Source organism: Platalea leucorodia (genome assembly GCF_965183815.1).
Source record: "Platalea leucorodia genome assembly, chromosome: Z".
Classification (NCBI taxonomy): domain Eukaryota; kingdom Metazoa; phylum Chordata; class Aves; order Pelecaniformes; family Threskiornithidae; genus Platalea; species Platalea leucorodia.
In genome coordinates, this window is record NC_138858.1 from 67,964,456 (window position 1) to 67,982,811 (window position 18,356).

The following is an 18,356-nucleotide window of genomic DNA, read 5'->3' on the forward strand; positions in this document are numbered from 1 at the left end:
CAATATATCCATGCAAGACACAAAGTACAAAATGTGTTCTGTGGCCCAACAAACACTTTGGAGGTTGCCCGTGTCATAACAATTTTCAAATTGTTACTTTTGCTCACCCATGCCTTTACACAGCACAGCTTACAAACAAGTTACATATACACATATATCATAAAAAAGTTTTGTATATGGTCTAACTGCTACAAATTAAGGCATCCTAACAGCTGCTGTTTTGCTGGTGAGGGGTATGTCTCATATTAGTGTTTCAAAAGGATACATTTCAGGTATTTCAAACAAAGTGAGACATCATGAGATGTGGTTTAGAGGAAGAATTCCTGCAGCTCTGTCTCTTCAGTACTCTTTTGACCATCGGATTTCCAGCTTTTCCTATTGATGTCATCATGCCTGGAGAGAAAAAGAAGACAATTACTCATGGTAACACTAACAATATAGAGGGATTTGCCTTGTGTTTGTTTACCCTGCTTTATTCTATTTGCAAGTATTGAACTCTGAATTAATCTTTCTCTCTGGGCTTATTTCTCCAGACTTGTACTACACAAAATACTTTTTAATACTGTGGATTCTTACTGACTTTCTTGTAGCTCCTATTCTGAAATCAAAACTGGAAACTAATGGGACAATGAGTAGCTTTTTAAGTCATGGTATTTATTAGTACACTCTCATAATGTTCTGGTAATAAGGGACAGAATGTCCAAAAATTCCTCATCCTTGAGGGAAAAGTACCATAGTGATAAAAAGATCCACTACAGCAAACATTAGACATACCCTGTTTGTTTCTGACTCTACCTGTAAGGGAATCATCTAATCCCCATTAATAATCACTAGAGAGAAATAAACACTTTCTGAAGGTGATTCATCGGACTTACTTTATGTGTCCGCTTAAGTAGAAGATGGTGGCAAAGGCCATAGGAAATACAGCAAGCAGTAATTCTGTTTCTGACATGGGGCCTATGTCTCTTTTAACATTGTAATTTAGGTAAAATCTCAATTCAGATCGTTAAGATTTTATTAGATACCCAGATAAGGATAATTTCTCTATAGTGTGTCTTCATTTCCATACTAAGTAAACTTAAATAAATGAAAAAAAAAAAATCTATCTATCTATTGTGTATGGGACTCAATGATAACTTTCCAAGTAAAGTAGAAAAAATAAACACTAAATATTTGTAACAGTTTCTTCACTTCCTTTCATATGTTCTTATTCTGAATCCCCAATATGTTCCCTATCTCTTCAATTAACCTTTCAGCTGAAGGATTTTTGATTAAGCATCCAGCCCACAGCAACTTCCAAACAGGTTAAAAGGCTCATTTTTAGTTATTACTGCTGAACAGTAAAACTCCTACAATATAATCATGACTGGCTGTTTTGTTGCTGCAAAGGAGAAATACTGGCAGGAGGTTAAAAACCCACAGCAAAGGGCAAGAGTATGTGTATAAAAAGTTTGCCTTAAACTCACATATTTTTGAACCTGATTCTTATAAACCAGAATAGCTTTATTCTAGTCTACAATCACCACAAAGAGCAACATATCCCTAAGAGACTGATACTTATGATGCTTAGATAACCTTGCGGTTACTTCAGGATCTAATAGAAGCTTACCCTCTCAGGGACCACAGTTGTGGGTCCTAATAAGAGGGCATAAGGGATCATTTTATTTTAAAATCCCCTTCATTCATCTAAATTACTGTTACCACCTACCCAAAGCAAGAGCAAAAGACATAGAATTGAGCTAGGAGAGGTAGAATTTGTAGGACTGAGTTTGAGGAGGTAAAAGAGGAGCACCTGTTTTTTTGCCATAACCGCTTTCTGGCACTTAACAAGCATTGCTGTTATCAACAGTATGTTTAGTGTTAACCATGAAGCTTTATTAAAGGGTGCTTTCTAAGGCTAAGATAATTTGCTTCAATTAACTACTGCATTAGCTTAGACTTGCAGTGCTGAAAGACCCTGTGGGTGTCCCCTGTGTAGAGGCTCACTAGGCACTTCAAAGAGCCCATTTTGCAGCTCTACAGTTGCGCTGTGACCTCAAAGAGGATCATTTTTAGCAATATAGATGTCTCTGCAGGTGACAATGCTGAACAGACATGCCTTTTACAACTGTGCCTGCTGACCTGAAGGAAGCGTATTACCAATATTACTAACCAAATTTCTAATATCTTCTGGTGCCTGTGTCACCACAGAAATACTAAACATCTCCTCATGCAACAGCCACTGATGCATGATCATTAGAGTTCACAACGGAACAACTGTAAATTGTCTGGGACAAGGCCTAAATTACTTTCATATTGATTTTATACTGTACTAGTTTAAATTGTAACTATTTTATTAGACATACAGATAAGCACCCTTTTTCTAGAGTATGTATTTGAAGTTGTAATTTATCCAGCACTAGGTCTGGCAGTGGGATATCTGTTACGTTAGATCCACTTACTATTTTCGAAGCATGCCGAGTTTACTATCTGACAGGAACTTGATGGGAGATTCTGCTGATTGAATCTGACATATGAAGCAATTTTTGCTGTTGATAGCTGTAGCTAATACAGGGTTTTGTATTGATACGGTGAGTTAGTGTTTACTTTAATGTACTGCAGATCTCACATGATTTAAAGTGTGGGAAAAAACTGTTCATTGGCATACATGTAAGATGGAAAAAACTACAAGCATTTGCTTGGAGTTGTAATACACACAAAACTAGCCAATCCTTCCAAAAGGGGAAAAAGTATCCCAACCTATCCTGCACATCCAAAATTTACTCTAGGGCCTTAGGAAAAATAGGGCGTATCAAATTGTAAAAGAACACTAGAAAATTTAATACAATCTTCTACTGTTAAGCTGTGACCAGTCTGAAAAAGTAAACTACAGAGCCTTGATGTACTTGGGTATTTTGAATGAAAAGATAAAGCAAACAAAATAAACAGATGCTGAAGAAAAAGAAGCTGAAAACTGGTGGACAGGAGTGTCATCTGACTGAAGGTAGAATTTGTATAATGACTTCAGATTTCAGAGGATGCTAATAAAATCCCCTATATGAGGATCTACAGTTAAAACGGGTTTGGGACTGTGTCCAGAAATATAACCCCCCCAATATAACAATCTACAAAGGTTTAAAACACCGAAGACTGCACTGTTTTCCAGAAAGGTTCTTCTTCAAAATAGCTCTGAAATGGTAATTACACAGTCTCCCCAGACCATCCAGGGAAAATTCAGACAGTGTCCAGGGGCTTGTAGTGCACGTGATGGTTATGTTCTTCTATTATTTAAATTTCACAGGCTACAGGGCAGCATGCAGTGGACTAACAACAGGCACCCATTTTGCCATTCAAAAATCACAACACATGCTAAAAGACATCATGAAGGCTGGCTTAGAAGCTCTGAGAGCCTTCAGGTATGTGTTCTGATTTCTGAAAAGCACAATACATCTTCCATTCTTATGTGATTTTTGGAAATATGCCCACCTCCACGGGGGCAGCTTCGGGACACGGTGCCTGGATCAGCAGTGCCTAGAGGGATAGCCAGGAGTTCAGGCCCAACCTTCACCCTCCCAGCAGGTGACTGCAGCTCTGTAGTGGCAACCAGACCTTCCCTTTCTCTCGCTGCTTCTGGGGAAACACCATGTTGCCAGGGATTTCTCACACAAGAACATTTACACAAGGCAATACCAAATTACAACAACTGGCTACATCCAGGAGATGGCTCTAACATAAGGATGAGATTAATGGTTTTGTATTACTCCATGGTCTGGACAGGCAGCTGGGTGTTTTGACTGGATGCTGCCCACTGATGGTCCCTGAAACTGATGCTGTGCAGTCAGTTTTCTGCACTGGAATTTCCCTCTTTGTTTTCAGGAGAGAATGAAGCCTCTTGGAAACCTTACAGTTGTTTCTGGTTTCACATACACTGTGCCAATGACTTCAGAACAAGACTCCCATTTCCATTACGGAAATTGAGTTTTTAAGTATGGGAAGGTCCTGGCATTAGAAAACAAGCAAACAAAAAAAAATTATTAGACATTTAGAAAAGAGTAACTTGAAAGTAATTGAGGCTTCTGAACTGCAGAATGACTAATTTATAATCTTCCCAGAAGTATCTTCAAATGTATAATTTTGGTGTGAATAGCAATAATTTCCAGGCCTAGCAAAAGGATTTACATCTCAGTTTAACAGAAAAAAAATATCACCACAACAATTTGTGAGTGTTAAGAGTTGAATAAAAATGACAGGTAATTTTTATAAAGCATTTGCTTATAGAATAAACACACATTTTGTCAAATGTTGTTTTTCCCAACATGGGATCTTGAGGGACTGGTCTCTATCTGCCTGAATAGTCCTGATGGAATACATCTAAATTAAGGAGTTCGAACACAGTCAAAGTTACCAGACTTTTAAAAAACAGATTTAACTTCAAAGTCTGAGGGAGACTAAGAAAAATGGGTGAAAATAGGAGAGAACTAGACTTAAAGTACAGCATTCTGCCTCATGTTCTCTCTACTCCCCATTTAGAGATGAACTGTGGTCTTTTTGCTCTCCTCATGAGAGGAAATTTAATTTTCATTCTCATCTGGTACTTGACTTTCATTCAACAGAGGCTGAATACTCAGCCAAAGTGCGCTATACTCCCTGGTGGATTTACGAGTATGAATACTTTCTATACTTGCTTGGAACTGAAATCCTGTAGCCAGTTCAATGGTGACATCAGCAGAAATCCATCATAAATTTCTGCTTTTCTAGGAATTTAGATATTCATCTGTTTGCCTCTTTCCCTTCTTGTGCATCAATCAATTCCAGTATTTCAGTTACAAATAATGTTAGCAAACACATGCAATTTGAGAAAACAAAGCAACAGAGATGCTAAATATCACCATGCATAAGCACATACCAAGCATAGTTACACAGAAGTTCTTCATTCAGTGTGCTAGAGGAAAGACTGGTGTAGCTGAAGTAAGGACCCTAAGGAAGTACAACATTATATCAGTTAAAAACATGCACTGAGCTTACCACATGCATAACATGGAAGTCTACAAAAACATGCAGTCAAATAGCCACAATAACATTTCAACAGATTTCTTTTTGAGTTAGTAAATAGGGCTGAATCTGTTACCTCTTTGAGATGTGTGCTGTGGTCCTTTGGGCTGGTATGAAAAGGTATTCTTTCCACAATTTTGATGTTGGCAACAATGACATGCAAACATGGCCTTTTCACAGACAACATGCATTTTACAGTGCAAGTGTCAATACTGTTAGAATTACCTTATCCAACTCTTTAAATTTCTTAGGTAACTATGGAAACTGCTCATGACCTTGCAATTTGCCAGAACATCTTTGGAGACAGACTATCTTTTCCTCTGTCACCAGAAAATCTGAATCACTCTTTTGAAAAAAATTTCCATTGTGTTATGAAAATAATTCTATGTTAAATCAGCTGTTTGACCAGATGGTGCATGTCTTTAAAGGCTCAAATCAGTAGTTCATACTGTGATTCTGAGTAAACTTTAATAAATGCAGTTCCACTTCAATGTAGCCTATTAGGTCTCCTTTGAATTCTTCATTTCATTTCACTGCTATAGCACTACTGCTCTAGCACTACCCACTAATATGGACTGCTCACTGTTTCCCAGTTCTCTCTTTCCACTGTTTCTTTTCCATACTCATTTTACCTCCTCTATGCCTAAGATTTTCCTGTGTTTTTCTCCCATTACCTTGTCATACTTTTTACAGTATATAATTCACTATTCCTCCTCCTCCTCTTGGCCTGCTTTATGTTCTTTTTTTCATCTTGAAATTATTCTTTCAGCTCATGTCTTTCCATCCACCCTTTCCCTCCCACCCTGTCTTTCACAGAGGATTAAATCATCTACCATTCCCTTTTGCTCAACTCTTTATTGTATCTCCAGATGCTCGCACTTCTCGTCTCTGCTCTGCAAACACACTGCACTCACATATTTCCTACCTCTGTCTCTTTCATTCAATGCCTCTTCCTTTCTCTTGGAAGATACATTTGTTCAAAGTATTTTCTCCTTCCTTTTGAACAAGAGAGCCAGCCTCCTACCTGGAGACACCCCTCTTTCTGTTGGGATCCCAGAAAGGGCACTCTGTTGACCGCAGAGAGGATCCAGTACACTTTGCTACAGACCAACCATATGCTCCACCACAAGGAGACTCTGTGCTATGAGGAGAGGGTGGGCAAAGGCGGCTGAGTACTGACAGCTTCAACACCTAGGGGATAGCTGTAGCTCCCACACAAGCAGGAAGGACCATTTCTGCTATTTTTCCTCTTTATATTCTACCACTTATTTTTATCCTGTTGGCCTCATCAGTCTTGGCTATAGGACAGGACAGGGCTAGTCCTTCAGTTCTTTACTCCTCAGAAATCCCATGGATTCAAGCGTGGCATTCTCATTGTACGACTTGTCACTCAGGGCAACATCAAACATCATTTCCAGGTGAATCACGTCTCTGTGGAAAGCTTTCAACACAGAAGACGTGAACCATGTGCACTAAGAGTATGGACTCTGTTCACAAGCAATACCTGCCACTCCTTGGAAAAACCTTCCAAAATTAAAACACTGGATGGGCTTCCTACAGGTCAAATACAGTATTTGTGTGTAGCGTTTTGCTATAGAAAGGCAGGAAGAAGAAGCTGTCAAACTTATTCATTACTTAAAGAGACAAGAGAAAAAAAAGGCCCTTCCCCCTTTCAGTGCACTCACTGGCTTGTTTCTTCCTTTTGTGAGAGCTGCTGGATTTCCCTTGCTGTCTGCCGTCTTCCTTCCTAATGAGGTAAAAGGCAGCGTCGATGAGGTTTTGATTAGGTTTGCTGTTTGACAGTTGTTGTTGTTATTTTGGTTGCCACTCAGCGTCTCCATTATGGAACGAAAGGTTCCAAAAGGCCTTTTCAGCTGGTCCCCTGCTGGCTCCCCAGAGCCAGGTGGGGCACGCACAAGTCCTTTGCCCCGGTCTTTATCCTTTTCCTCGTTTAGTTCTGACTCTGCTAGCTCCACCTGCACGACAGGCTCCTCAAAAGTTACTCGGAGTTTCAAATTTTGGGAGGTTCTGCGCTTTGAAGATGGAGACTTGAGAGCACTCTTAGGGCTGGTGGCTACCTTTTGAGCAGTGGCACTGTCTGTGCTGGATGGAGAGTTGTCTCCACAAAACTGGCTCTGAGGTACAGTACCAGACTGATATGGGGCTTCATTATCTGGATCACTGCTCTCTGAAGTAGTGGAAGGACTGTGGCCATCCACAGACTTAGAGACTCTGATACCAAAAGGGAAGCGTCGTCCTCCTGCAGAAGCGTGTTTCTTAATCATCAGGTGCAAACTCTCTGTGCTCTCAACACTCTCCACTATGGGCTGAGGCCTTGGTTTATCAGTTCTTTTCACAGGGGTGTTCTTGTGGTCCTCAGAATTAGCTGAGTCTGTGTCAGACTCGCTGAGCGACCTCTGCATCAGTTGCCTCAGTCTCGCTAACTTCAGCTCCCTTTTCTCTGGCAAAATCTTCTTCACATTCTTGGAGGATGCATGAGCATCCTGAAATTCCAAAGTCAGCTTTTCCTGCATACAGACATTTTCAGAGATTTCCTTCCCCAACAACTGGCGCAAGATTTTATCTGAGTCCTCATCTTTTATCTTGGCTCGAGTTCGACTAGCAGTTCCCAAGCTGCCAAGAATTTGAATCCCATCTTGGGTGTTCAATTTACTTTTTGGTGGAGACAATTCATCTGCTTCAGATGGTTTCCACTGGGGTTTGCCAGAAGCAGGAGATGATGGTGAGCTTAAAGCAAAAAAGAGGAGGAAATACCACAGCCAAATTAATGCACATATAAAATGTGAAACTGCCATTTCCAGTGTACGTGTCTGTCTCAGCTTAATGTTACTTAGCCTCTTCATTGCTACTCACATGGAATTTATTACTATGATGCCACAGTGAAGACTACACAGAGCAGGATGTAACCCTGCTTCCACTCCTAATTAGGATTTGAGTCTCTTCACTTTCTCTTACAAAGAAAACTCCTTAAAATCAAAACTTAGAATGGTTATTTCAATGCCAAAGATGACTTTCTGAGGAAAACTTTAGAGAAACTACTGTTTCCTATTTGTGGGAGTTGACATGTTTTAAAAGGTGAAAAAACCTTGTGAGGCCAAATACCTACTATCCAAGTCACATAATAATACAAAAGTAGCTTATTCTAAATACTGTGAAAGTACCAGCTCTCTGCGTAGCAATGATTTCACAAATCTAAACTTCATCTGGTATTAATAATAGCCATATAAGACCTCATAAAAAGTCAGTGCCATTTCCACTCAAAACCTTTTCAGATATGAAATACTGAAAAGCATGAGAAAGGTGATATGAATTTATTTCAATACTATTAGAATAATAAATTAAATTTAGAACTCCAAATGTTATATAGTGAGGAAACAGCAACCTCAAGTAACTCTGATTTGCAAATAATGTAAATTACAGAGACCATTTCTTTCCCTGTGACACATGCCAGAGCTCATAATACTCCACGTTCTTATTTTAAACCACTTTTCCTTTAACCAAGGGTAAAGTGACAAAATTAAGGTTAGCGTGAATCAGTGAATTCATAAATTTCATTTCTTTTTTTGCAAGCAACTTCTACTCTGATGAGTCCATAGTTCTCACAGTGTACAAAATTCACATGCCTGTACTAGCCACCTCATCTTCAATTCATTTTGCACTTTTTCTCCTGTGGCAAACTGAAAGAGACACTGAAGAATATGCATGTATCTACAATAGACATTCCTAGTAAAAGGAATAGGTTCTCGTAGATCAGCTGCTGGCTCCTTGGAGGATGATAATATCCACAAGTGAGTTCCAGCTGGAAGGAAAGGTAATAGCCAACAATTAAATAAAATTTTACATAATAGAGTATCCTTTTCAGACTTGCTCACTTAACTAAAAACATTTTGAAACCTACCCTTTTACAGGAATAATGAATGATGAGAGATATGATCTCACCTGATCTTATCTGATAATGAAAGTAAAACAGTCCTGGTGCTCACCAGTACTCAGATGCGAGACCACTTCAAAAGACCAGTTAGCAAATATCCCAGAAACCAAATGAGCTGAAAGACAGCTTTTGGTCCCATTTCCCTGTTGAGCTGGCAGACAGGGAAGACAAAGACCATGATTCTTAAAAAAAGGACAAAACAACTCTTTCCAGTGTGGTTTTCTACTTCAGCAGGAGTTTGGAGTTAACTGCCTTTCTTAGCTGAAGTTCCTTTACACAAATGCATCTCCAATCCCAATGTCTTTGTTATCTACTTCTGTAACTATTTGCACTTGTTTGAAACACTGACACATGAAACTCAGGGACACGGAATGCTTGTCCAGAAAAGCACTTGAGATTCTGTGAGAATGGAAAAAAAGCAGTCACTGATCCTACAAGTTCATACTTGATGACCCAAAGTTCTGACCATCAATGCCTGCAGAAGCTTTTATGCTGGCTTTATACTTTAATGCATATGTAGCTCCCTAACAACTCTGAAACAATGAGAAGCGCTGTATATGTGTTCCAGAGAGGAAACTGAATTACAGGGTCAGGATAAACCAAGTCCTATTTGCATGTGAGTTACTTAATTCCTTTCCAAGTCTTCTTCAGAGAGAACTCATTTGTTTGCTTGACTTCCATGCATCACACTGGAAGTCCATGGCAGAAGTCAGAGAGGAGACTCCAAATCCAGTCCTCTGTCTTTACTTTCCTCCTCTTTAATGTTACTCAGTATGTGTCTATTTCTGGGACTTCTGACACAATATGTAAACAATCATAAAATTTCTGGAGTTTTGACTTTTTATGCAAGCTACTGCAGGCAAAAGATTTAATGAGTGTAAGGAGTCTTATTAATCTGAAAGCAGGTTTTGTTGGTAACTAGCTTTATGAATTCCTGCTGACAGTAATGTACGGTGGACCACCATAAGGTCAAACTTTACAACTTTCCCAGGAGTTTCTAGGATCCTCTGCTATTCATCTAATACAAAATATATTCTATTCCACTGTAAATCTGATTTTCACTCTGTTGGGAAACAGGGACTATTTTTTTCATACTCAAAACTTCCAATATTTATACAACATTACACACTGTCAAATTCTAGAAGCTCAGCCTCAAGCCCACAAGGTAGAAAAACACATTTACTTTACAGAACACATCTACTATTTAGACAGGTCACAGCTTCTCCTGATAACCAGTGTACCATGAAACTGTGCAAATCCAGACTGCAGCACAATCCCAGTCACCTTACCTAGGGGATGTGGGCAGTGACTTGCCCTCTGACCGCTGGACCTCTAAAAGCTGCTGGAGTTGGTTCTGTAATGTCACACGTTCCACTGTCTGCCTGCAAGAAAATATAAGACCGTTTACCTTGAATTGTAAAACTGTCAGCATTAGTAAGCTACAGGATAACTGATACTACCCATTCAACTTTATATTCAAAAAAGAATATACTTCACCTATATCTTACATAGTAAATAAAAAGAGAAATTATAAATAATAGCATAAAAAGGGAGTCCGTACTTGTCTCTGAATCCCTGTGAGCATTCTGTGATCACTGTACAAGTCCAACTGAGAGATGCTTACTTGTCAGAGATTATTAAGATAGATTAATAAATTATAAAGTATAATTATAAATTATAATTATAAATTATAATTTATATATAAATTATATTTATATATAATTGTATATTTATATATAATTATAATTATAATTATATATAATATAATATATAATATATAATATATATAATAATATAATACATACTATATATAATTATAATTATAATTTCTAATTTATAATTTATAATTATATAGAGATTATAAAGTATAATACTTTATAGCGTCATAGAATCATAGAATCATAGAATGGTTTGGGATGGAAGGGACCTTTAAAGGTCACCTAGTCCAATCCCCCTGCAATTGGCAGGGACATCTTCAACTAGATCAGGTTGCTCAGAGCCCCATCCAGCCTGTCCTTGAATGTTTCCAAGGATGGGGCATCTACCACCTCTCCGGGCAACCTATTCCAGTGTTTCACCACCCTCATCGTGAAAAATTTCTTCCTTGTGTTTAGTCTAAATCTACCTTCCTTTAGTTTAAAACCATTACCCCTTGTCCTGTAGCAGCAGGCCTTGCTAAAACCACTATCCCGATCTTTCTTGTAGGCCCCCTTTAAGTATTGAAAGGCTGCAATAAGGTATCCCTGAAGCCTTCTCTTCTCCAGGCTGAACAACCCCAGCTCTTTCAGCCTTTCTTCATATCAGAGGTGTTCCATCCCTCTCATCATTTTTGTGGCCCTCCTCTGGACCCGCTCCAACAGCTCCATGTCCTTCCTGTGCTGAGGGCTCCAGAGCTGGACACAGTACTGCAGGTAGGGTCTCACCAGAGCAGAGTAGAGGGGCAGAATCACCTCCCTCAACCTGCTGGCCACGCTTCTTTTGATGCAGCCTAGGATACAGTTGGCTTTCTGGGCTGCGAGAGCACATTGTTGGCTCATGTCCAGCTTTTCATCTACCAGTATCCCCAAGTCCTTCTCCTCAGGGCTGCTCTCAATCCCTTCATCCCCCAGCCTGTACTGATACCTGGGATTGCCCCGACCCAGGTGCAGGACCTTGCACTTGGCCTTGTTGAACCTCATGAGGTTCACACAGGTCCACTTCTGAAGCTTGTCCAGGTCCCTCTGGATGGCATCCCATCCCTCAGGCGTGTCAGCTGCACTGCTCAGCTTGGTGTCATCTGCAAACTTGCTGAGGGTGCACTCAATCCCGCTGTCTATGTCATTGATGAAGATATTAAACAGCACTGGCCCCAGTACGGGCCCCTGAGGGACACCACTTCATATAAGGACAAGTGTGGGATCATAAGCAGCAGTTCTTTGGAACTGAGTGAGTCACAGGAAATAATAGTCCAGAAACAAAGCTATGGCAGAGCAAACTTAGGGCCACTTTGTTTTTACTTGTTTGTGTAAAGGAAGAGGAAAAGTATGGATTAAGAAACCATTTCCTACATTTGGTGGATGGCTTTTACTCAGCTAAACGATAGCTCAGACAACTGCTCTCTCCTTTTCTGTCTGCAAATGAACTCAAAGAGGAGCCTTTGCCCACTGGGAAGAATTGGTCCAATCTTCTTCAGCTGCAGGATGGAGCTAAATATGACCTCTGATGTATTCAGGGGAGAGGCCTGCTTGCTGCCAAACCTTACCAAAGGTCCTACCTGTGCTCTGCACCCACCTTATACTCAGTACTGCTGAACCTACTACAGTCTATCACTTTCAGTGTGGTGTTGTGAGCTACACTGCTTTTGTTACTGTGCATAGGCTATCTTTCAGCTGGAATACAATTAGTGCATTTGGTTTTATTTCCTGGTCCTGATCAAATGACCATGTGAAAATGACTTTTTATCTGTTTCTCTCAGGCTCTGCTTCTGTTGCTGTAGAAGTAATATGTTTTTAGTACTTTTATTCTTATTGGATCTGCAGAACTAATACAGTTCTCTGCCAGTGAGCTGGACTCTTTCCTAGCTTGCATGCCATCAGCAGAAGAGTTAGCTGAGTTCCAAATGCAGTCTTTACAACTGGCAATGTCAAAGCCAGAAAGAATCCAGATGACTTTTTAGACTAAGGGTTGTACTTGCAGGGCTGGCAGAAAACAAACGTTTTACTTTTACCATATCAGAGTGGATCTGAAAAGTGCTACAGAAATAAAGGTGGGGTCTTGACATACTGCCTTGCCATCGCATTTTACAATACAACCATGCTTTATGTAGATCCTTTCTTCTTTTAATTTTCCATCTTTCTTCCTCTTGCCTACACACTTCCTTAGACTATTTTAAAATTACTCCTACCATCTGTCAACATTGGCTTATTTTGCGACTCCCCAGATACTCTCTTTTAAGAGCCAGGGAAATTTTCATTTGAGATTAAGATTGTGATGCAATGTATCTGTTTTATTTGCCTTTTATGCTTCCTTCAGCTTCTATTTCTAAATATCTAAATAATGTAGCTAACAGCTTCTTATGCTTTTAGATTTAATGGAAATCTCTGACACCTCTTCTGCTGAGTTAATGTTCTCATTCCACTTAAACATTTTATTGTGCTGAAAGAATTAAAGTTTCCTCCATTTTTACGGTTTAACTAATTAGTAAATAGCTCACAGAAACGCACACATCTTGCCAGCACTATCCCTAAAGATACATAATGCACACATATATATCTAAGATAACATTGAAAACAAGGGATCAGAACTTCTTGGCATAACAATATTGTTAAGTATTAAAACCAGATTGATTTAGGAGACAAAATCACTGTAGCTTCCAGGGTAAGAGGGTCTACTTACTTTATTATATTTAATGCCCAAATTCTGAAGGTCTTAGTTTAGACAATGTTCCCAGTAAGTAATAGGTAAGGACCCTTCTCTGTTTACTTAGACAATTGTGGACCGCAGCTACCTCCTAATGAAATCAGGGAGCTCAGCAACTGAACAGGGAACAGGCTCAGGCCCTGGGCTCTACTGAAGTTATCTTTCATACTATGTTGCCTTACTTCTCCATTTTGTTTCAAATAAAACAAGAATGGCCACTCTACAAAGCAGAAAATGGAACAGCTTAACTAAGTAAAAAAGAGATGAACATTGTAAAGTTTATACTCAGTTTCTTGCTATACATCTATATAACACTTACTACCACAAAATAAACCAAACCAACAACAAAAAAAAACCCCAAACCACCACCACCCCCCCAAAAAAACCCAAACAGCAACTTGCACAGACCTTACCATACCACTACAATAATTTTTTATTCAGCTATTCTTACTGCTATTCCTATGAAGTTTCAGGAAAATTATGGATTTTGTTTACAGAACACAGAAAACTGGTGGCAACAGAGGATACTCACTACTTTCTCATCTTCATCTTTTGACTCATGGTTTGCTTTGATCTTTGCCTTGCCAGAGATTTTGGCTTGATAGTGTATCAAAAAGATCAACAAGTGTCTCATTCATTAATTGATTTTCACATCCTGCACTTGGGTCACAACAACCCCATGCAATGCTACAGGCTTGGGGAAGAGTGGCTGGAGAGCGGAAAAGGACCTGAGGGTGCTGGTCGACAGCTGGCTGAATATGAGCTGGCAGTGTGCCCAGGTGGCCATGAGGGTCAACAGCATCCTGGCTTGTATCAGAAATAGTGTGGCCAGCAGGACTAGGGAAGTGATTGTCTCCCTGTACTGGGCACTGGTGAGGCCGCACCTCGAGTACTGTGCTCAGTTTTGGGCCCCTCACTACAAAAAGGACATTGAGGTGCTGGAGCGTGTCCAAAGAAGGGCAATGAAGCTGGTGAAGGGTCTAGAGCACAAGTGTTATGAGAAACGTCTGAGGGATCTGGGGTTGTTTAGCCTGCAGAAAAGGCGGCTGAGGAGAGACCAACCTTATTGCTCTCTACAACTACCCAAAAGGAGGTTGTAGCGAGGTAGGAGTTGGTCTCTTCTGCCAAGTAGCAAGTGATAGGACGAGAGGAAATGGCCTCAAGTTGTGCCAGGAGAGGCTTAGATTGGATGTTAGGAAAAATTTCTCCACTGAAAGGGTAGTCAGGCACTGGAACAGGCTGCCCAGGGAAGCTGGGGGTACCAGCTGGGGGTACCATCCCTGGAGGTATTCAGAAGACTTGTAGATGTGGTGCTTAGGGACATGGTTTAGTGGTGGACTTGGCAGTGCTAGCTTAACGGTTGGACTTGATGATCTTAAAGGTCTATTCCAACCTAAACGATTCTATGATTCTATGATCCAGGTTCATAAACATAGGACAGTGCAACCCTTTAGGAATGCAGGTAGAATGGTCTGTTGTCAAGCAGCATTGTAAAAGAAGTCTAGGGAAGCATTCATTTTATGTCATTAGTTCTGACTTGGTCTCTTCAGGCCAGGAAAGTCCAAACAATACAAGTCATTACTGCTAATGTCATCAGTGCTAGAAACCATGTATTTGTGCAGGTAAGAATTTTCTACACTGGCAACTAAGTTTTTTTTAGACGGATGACATCAGTGAGGGAATAACTAAGACTGTAAGACTCATAGAGACCTCGGGAAGTGACATGAAAGCCAATATTTTGTGTAGACTCTGCGAGAAACTTTTGTGACTGTCCTAAGCATTTTGTTTAGTTCAGAAAGTCCTACTGGATTGACACAACTTCTATAATTAGCAAGAGATACAAACAAAAGCATACATTTCTGAAGCCAGTAACAGCAGTTTTTGTGGGCCGCTTTCCTTTTTACCTATAGAAAGAATTGCTTGGTTCCTTCCCCCTTTTGGGGAAAAGTCTCGGTTAATCCTCTTGTGAAGATTCGATGGAACATTTGTAGTTATCACTTATTTCCTTCTTTCAAATAGAAAGGATTTTTTCTCTGAATGGAGACTTAGACCCAACTCAAAAGGTATTGATGTACTCTGTCATCTGAGCTACTTTGGATCAAAGAGCTGAAAGATGTGAAGACTGGCAAAATGCGATTTTATTGTTTTGGTTTTGTGCCTTTTTTTCAGGAATGGCTCCAAAGAGTGTGACAGATTGGGATAACTTCTCTCTAGAACTGCTCTGTGTTGCCTTGATGACTGGAAGAGCACATGAAAAGAGAATGAAAGGTGGTACTTCCTCTTTGGCTTAAGTACTTCTGAAGATAGGTCTTGCTAGGTGCTAGTCTAAGACAGTTTCTGCACTGCTGTTCTTGCACAATATCAACCATTCCAATCTTCCTGTGGTTAGGGACATACAGTGTTATCAGAGAGAGGCTCTTATCCCAGGCTAATAAAGGACCCAGAATAAAAGAAGATTGCATGATCAACTCATGTTTACAGCAGCTGAGGGAAGGCTGGGAAGCACATAAGGGCTTTCTGTGTTGATATGGACCATTCAAGTAATCCATCATGATGTAATCACAACTCCTCTGTCTCTAGAACAATGTCCATTAACACCAGCAGAAGTAGGTGGAGAAAATACAGGAAAGCCAACTCAGCTGCCCAAGTTGGAGCTATTCCTATGTAATAGCAGTTTGAAGTGACTTAGACTGTAATCTGGACTTCCATCTGTTGCCATCTGTTGCCCCATGCTTTCAGGATCTTCAGAGGTGTTTTAGGCAATGAATTCTCTTGCTATGCTAGAGGTAAGGCCCCTTGAGAAGCTGCCCCAGGCACATACTTCATACCATCCTTGGATTTTTATGCAGGTTGGGGCTGCAAAACAGGGCAAGTCTTCCATCATCCCCTCTGGCTCCTGAGCATGGGCTTCTGAACATGGTCCATTGCTTCTATATCAGAGCCACTCACAGCCTGAGGCTTGCAGACCAAATAGCCATGCAGAAGCTCTTCTTTCAAGCAGAAAATAGAATATTTCACTGCCTCAGTAAACTGCAACAGGGTTGCACAAGAGGAAGAAGAGTCTTCTGTGTAGGAGAGGAAGAAAAGGCTGCTGCTGCGCTTACTGGAGCTAAATCTGAAGCCTGAAAAAATAGGCTGCTGAAGGGAAGCAGATTTCATTCCAGCTGAGACAAGTAAAGGAACCCATCAGGAGCTAGATAAGAATCATTTAAATGACTTCCTATGCATGCAGTCTGTGAGATCACAGTGGGGAGACTTGGGAAAGTGTTAATGCTTTTGTCATGAAAGTCAGAACTAGACCATTTCTATGGGGGTAAACAGCCTGCTGACTGACATAACAAGTCATTCTTTTCCATATGACAGGTAACATTTATATCAAGTACTGGGTGAGCACTGAAGAGACCGGAAACATGGAGAATCTATGGTTGCCATTTCTACTTGCTGGTGTGTGTGCATTCTTTTTTGCCGAGTTATGGGGAAAATAAATTTCACTATATATTGAGATGACCCAGGTACCAATGCAGGCTACTCGGGAAATACCCTACATTCTGCGTTTTTTTTTCCTTTATATCAGCTGATTTATGTATTTTAGTATTCCTCAGCAAATGAACCAACTACAAAACACCTGGTACTTTGAAATGTCCAGTGAACAGTGTTAGACTGTAAAATTATGAAAACTGTCAAAATTATAATCCTTGGTTCACTGTTTGTATTTATGAGAGTATAAATGTAAAAGAAGAGTGAAGATATCACAAAAAGAAAATGCCTTTATAATATAAAACTTAGAGGTACAAACATAAAAATAAGCATACTTCAAATGCAGGAAGTTACTCTGTAATGACAGAGAGGACTGCTACTACACACTCCTTTTGCTGTAAAAACAGTATGAAATAGATACCGGATTATACCAAAAAGGTGAATTAACAATACAGATAATTTTTACCCTTATTTTCAAGACATCCAGTTTGAAACTAAAAATTGTATCATCACTGTAATGGGTTGGCCCCAGCTGGCAGCCAAGCACCCACACAGCCAGTCTCTCACTCCCCCTATTCCTCAGTGGGATGGGGGCAGAAAATAGGAAGAGCAAAGGCAAAAAAGCTTGTTGGTCAAGATAAAGACAGGGAGATCACTTATCAATTACTGTCATGGGCAAAAGAGACTCCACTTGAGGAATTTAACTTAATTCATTGCCAATTAGCATAAATATTTCATTATTGATTCATGTATTGGGAAACAAAAAAGGACAGACATTTAAAACACCTATCCTCCCCTTTTCCAGGCTCAACTTCACTACCAGGTTCATCTGCACTCCAAGCCTCTCTTCTCCCCCATTCTCAGGCTTCACTCCAGACACCTCTCTTCCCCTCTTGTCACCACTGCAGGTTACACCCAGTCTTTTCAGCGAGGCAATGAGCAGCACAGGTCAGGGTTCGTGCATAGCAGTTTCCTTCTACTGCTCCTTCCTTTTCACTTTTTCCTGTGCTCTAGTGTGGGTCCTTTACAGGCTGCAGTCCATTGCAGGAAGCACCAGCTCTGGTGTGAGCTTATCCACGGGCTGCAGTCCTTTCAAGGGGCTTACCTGTTCTAGCATGGGTACTCCATGGGCCACAGTCCCTTTGGGCGCATGCCTGCATCGTGCACTTCCTGCTCTTCTGACCTTGCTGTTCCCTCTGTTTGTCACTCTTCTGTTCCCTCCTCCTCTCTGGCATTTTATGCCCTTTCTCAAATGTTTTCACAGAGGTGTGACCAACTTGGTTGATGGGCTTAGCTGTGTCCTGCAGTGGGTCTGTTGCAGAGCTGGCTGGAACTAGTTGTGTCTGGCAAAGGGCACCTGTTCTCACAGAGGCCATCCCTGCAGCTTGCCTGATAACAGAGTCTTGTAATTTATACCCAGTACAATTACCCACATGCTGCTTGCATAAAATGATATGGTATCCTCTAAACATGGGATTGTTAGAAGCCATTTTCATGG

At 40.4% G+C, this 18,356-nt stretch overlaps 1 protein-coding gene across 2 annotated transcripts in view; it reads right to left on the reverse strand.

The window, feature by feature from the left end:
* Positions 1-277: 277 nt before the first annotated feature.
* SNCAIP (synuclein alpha interacting protein) overlaps positions 278-18,356 on the reverse strand; it is a gene marked incomplete at both ends in the record, with an annotated part of 55,333 nt that continues 37,254 nt past the window's right edge. The window contains 4 exons of one of the 2 annotated variants that reach the window (XM_082335445.1): positions 278-393; positions 5,108-5,174; positions 6,717-7,779; positions 10,273-10,365. In XM_082335445.1, the coding sequence (XP_082191571.1) occupies positions 278-393; positions 5,108-5,174; positions 6,717-7,779; positions 10,273-10,365 (1,339 nt within the window). Of the gene's footprint in view, positions 394-4,885; positions 4,957-5,107; positions 5,175-6,716; positions 7,780-10,272; positions 10,366-18,356 lie in introns of both variants that reach the window. The other variant, XM_082335446.1, reaches the window with a different exon arrangement.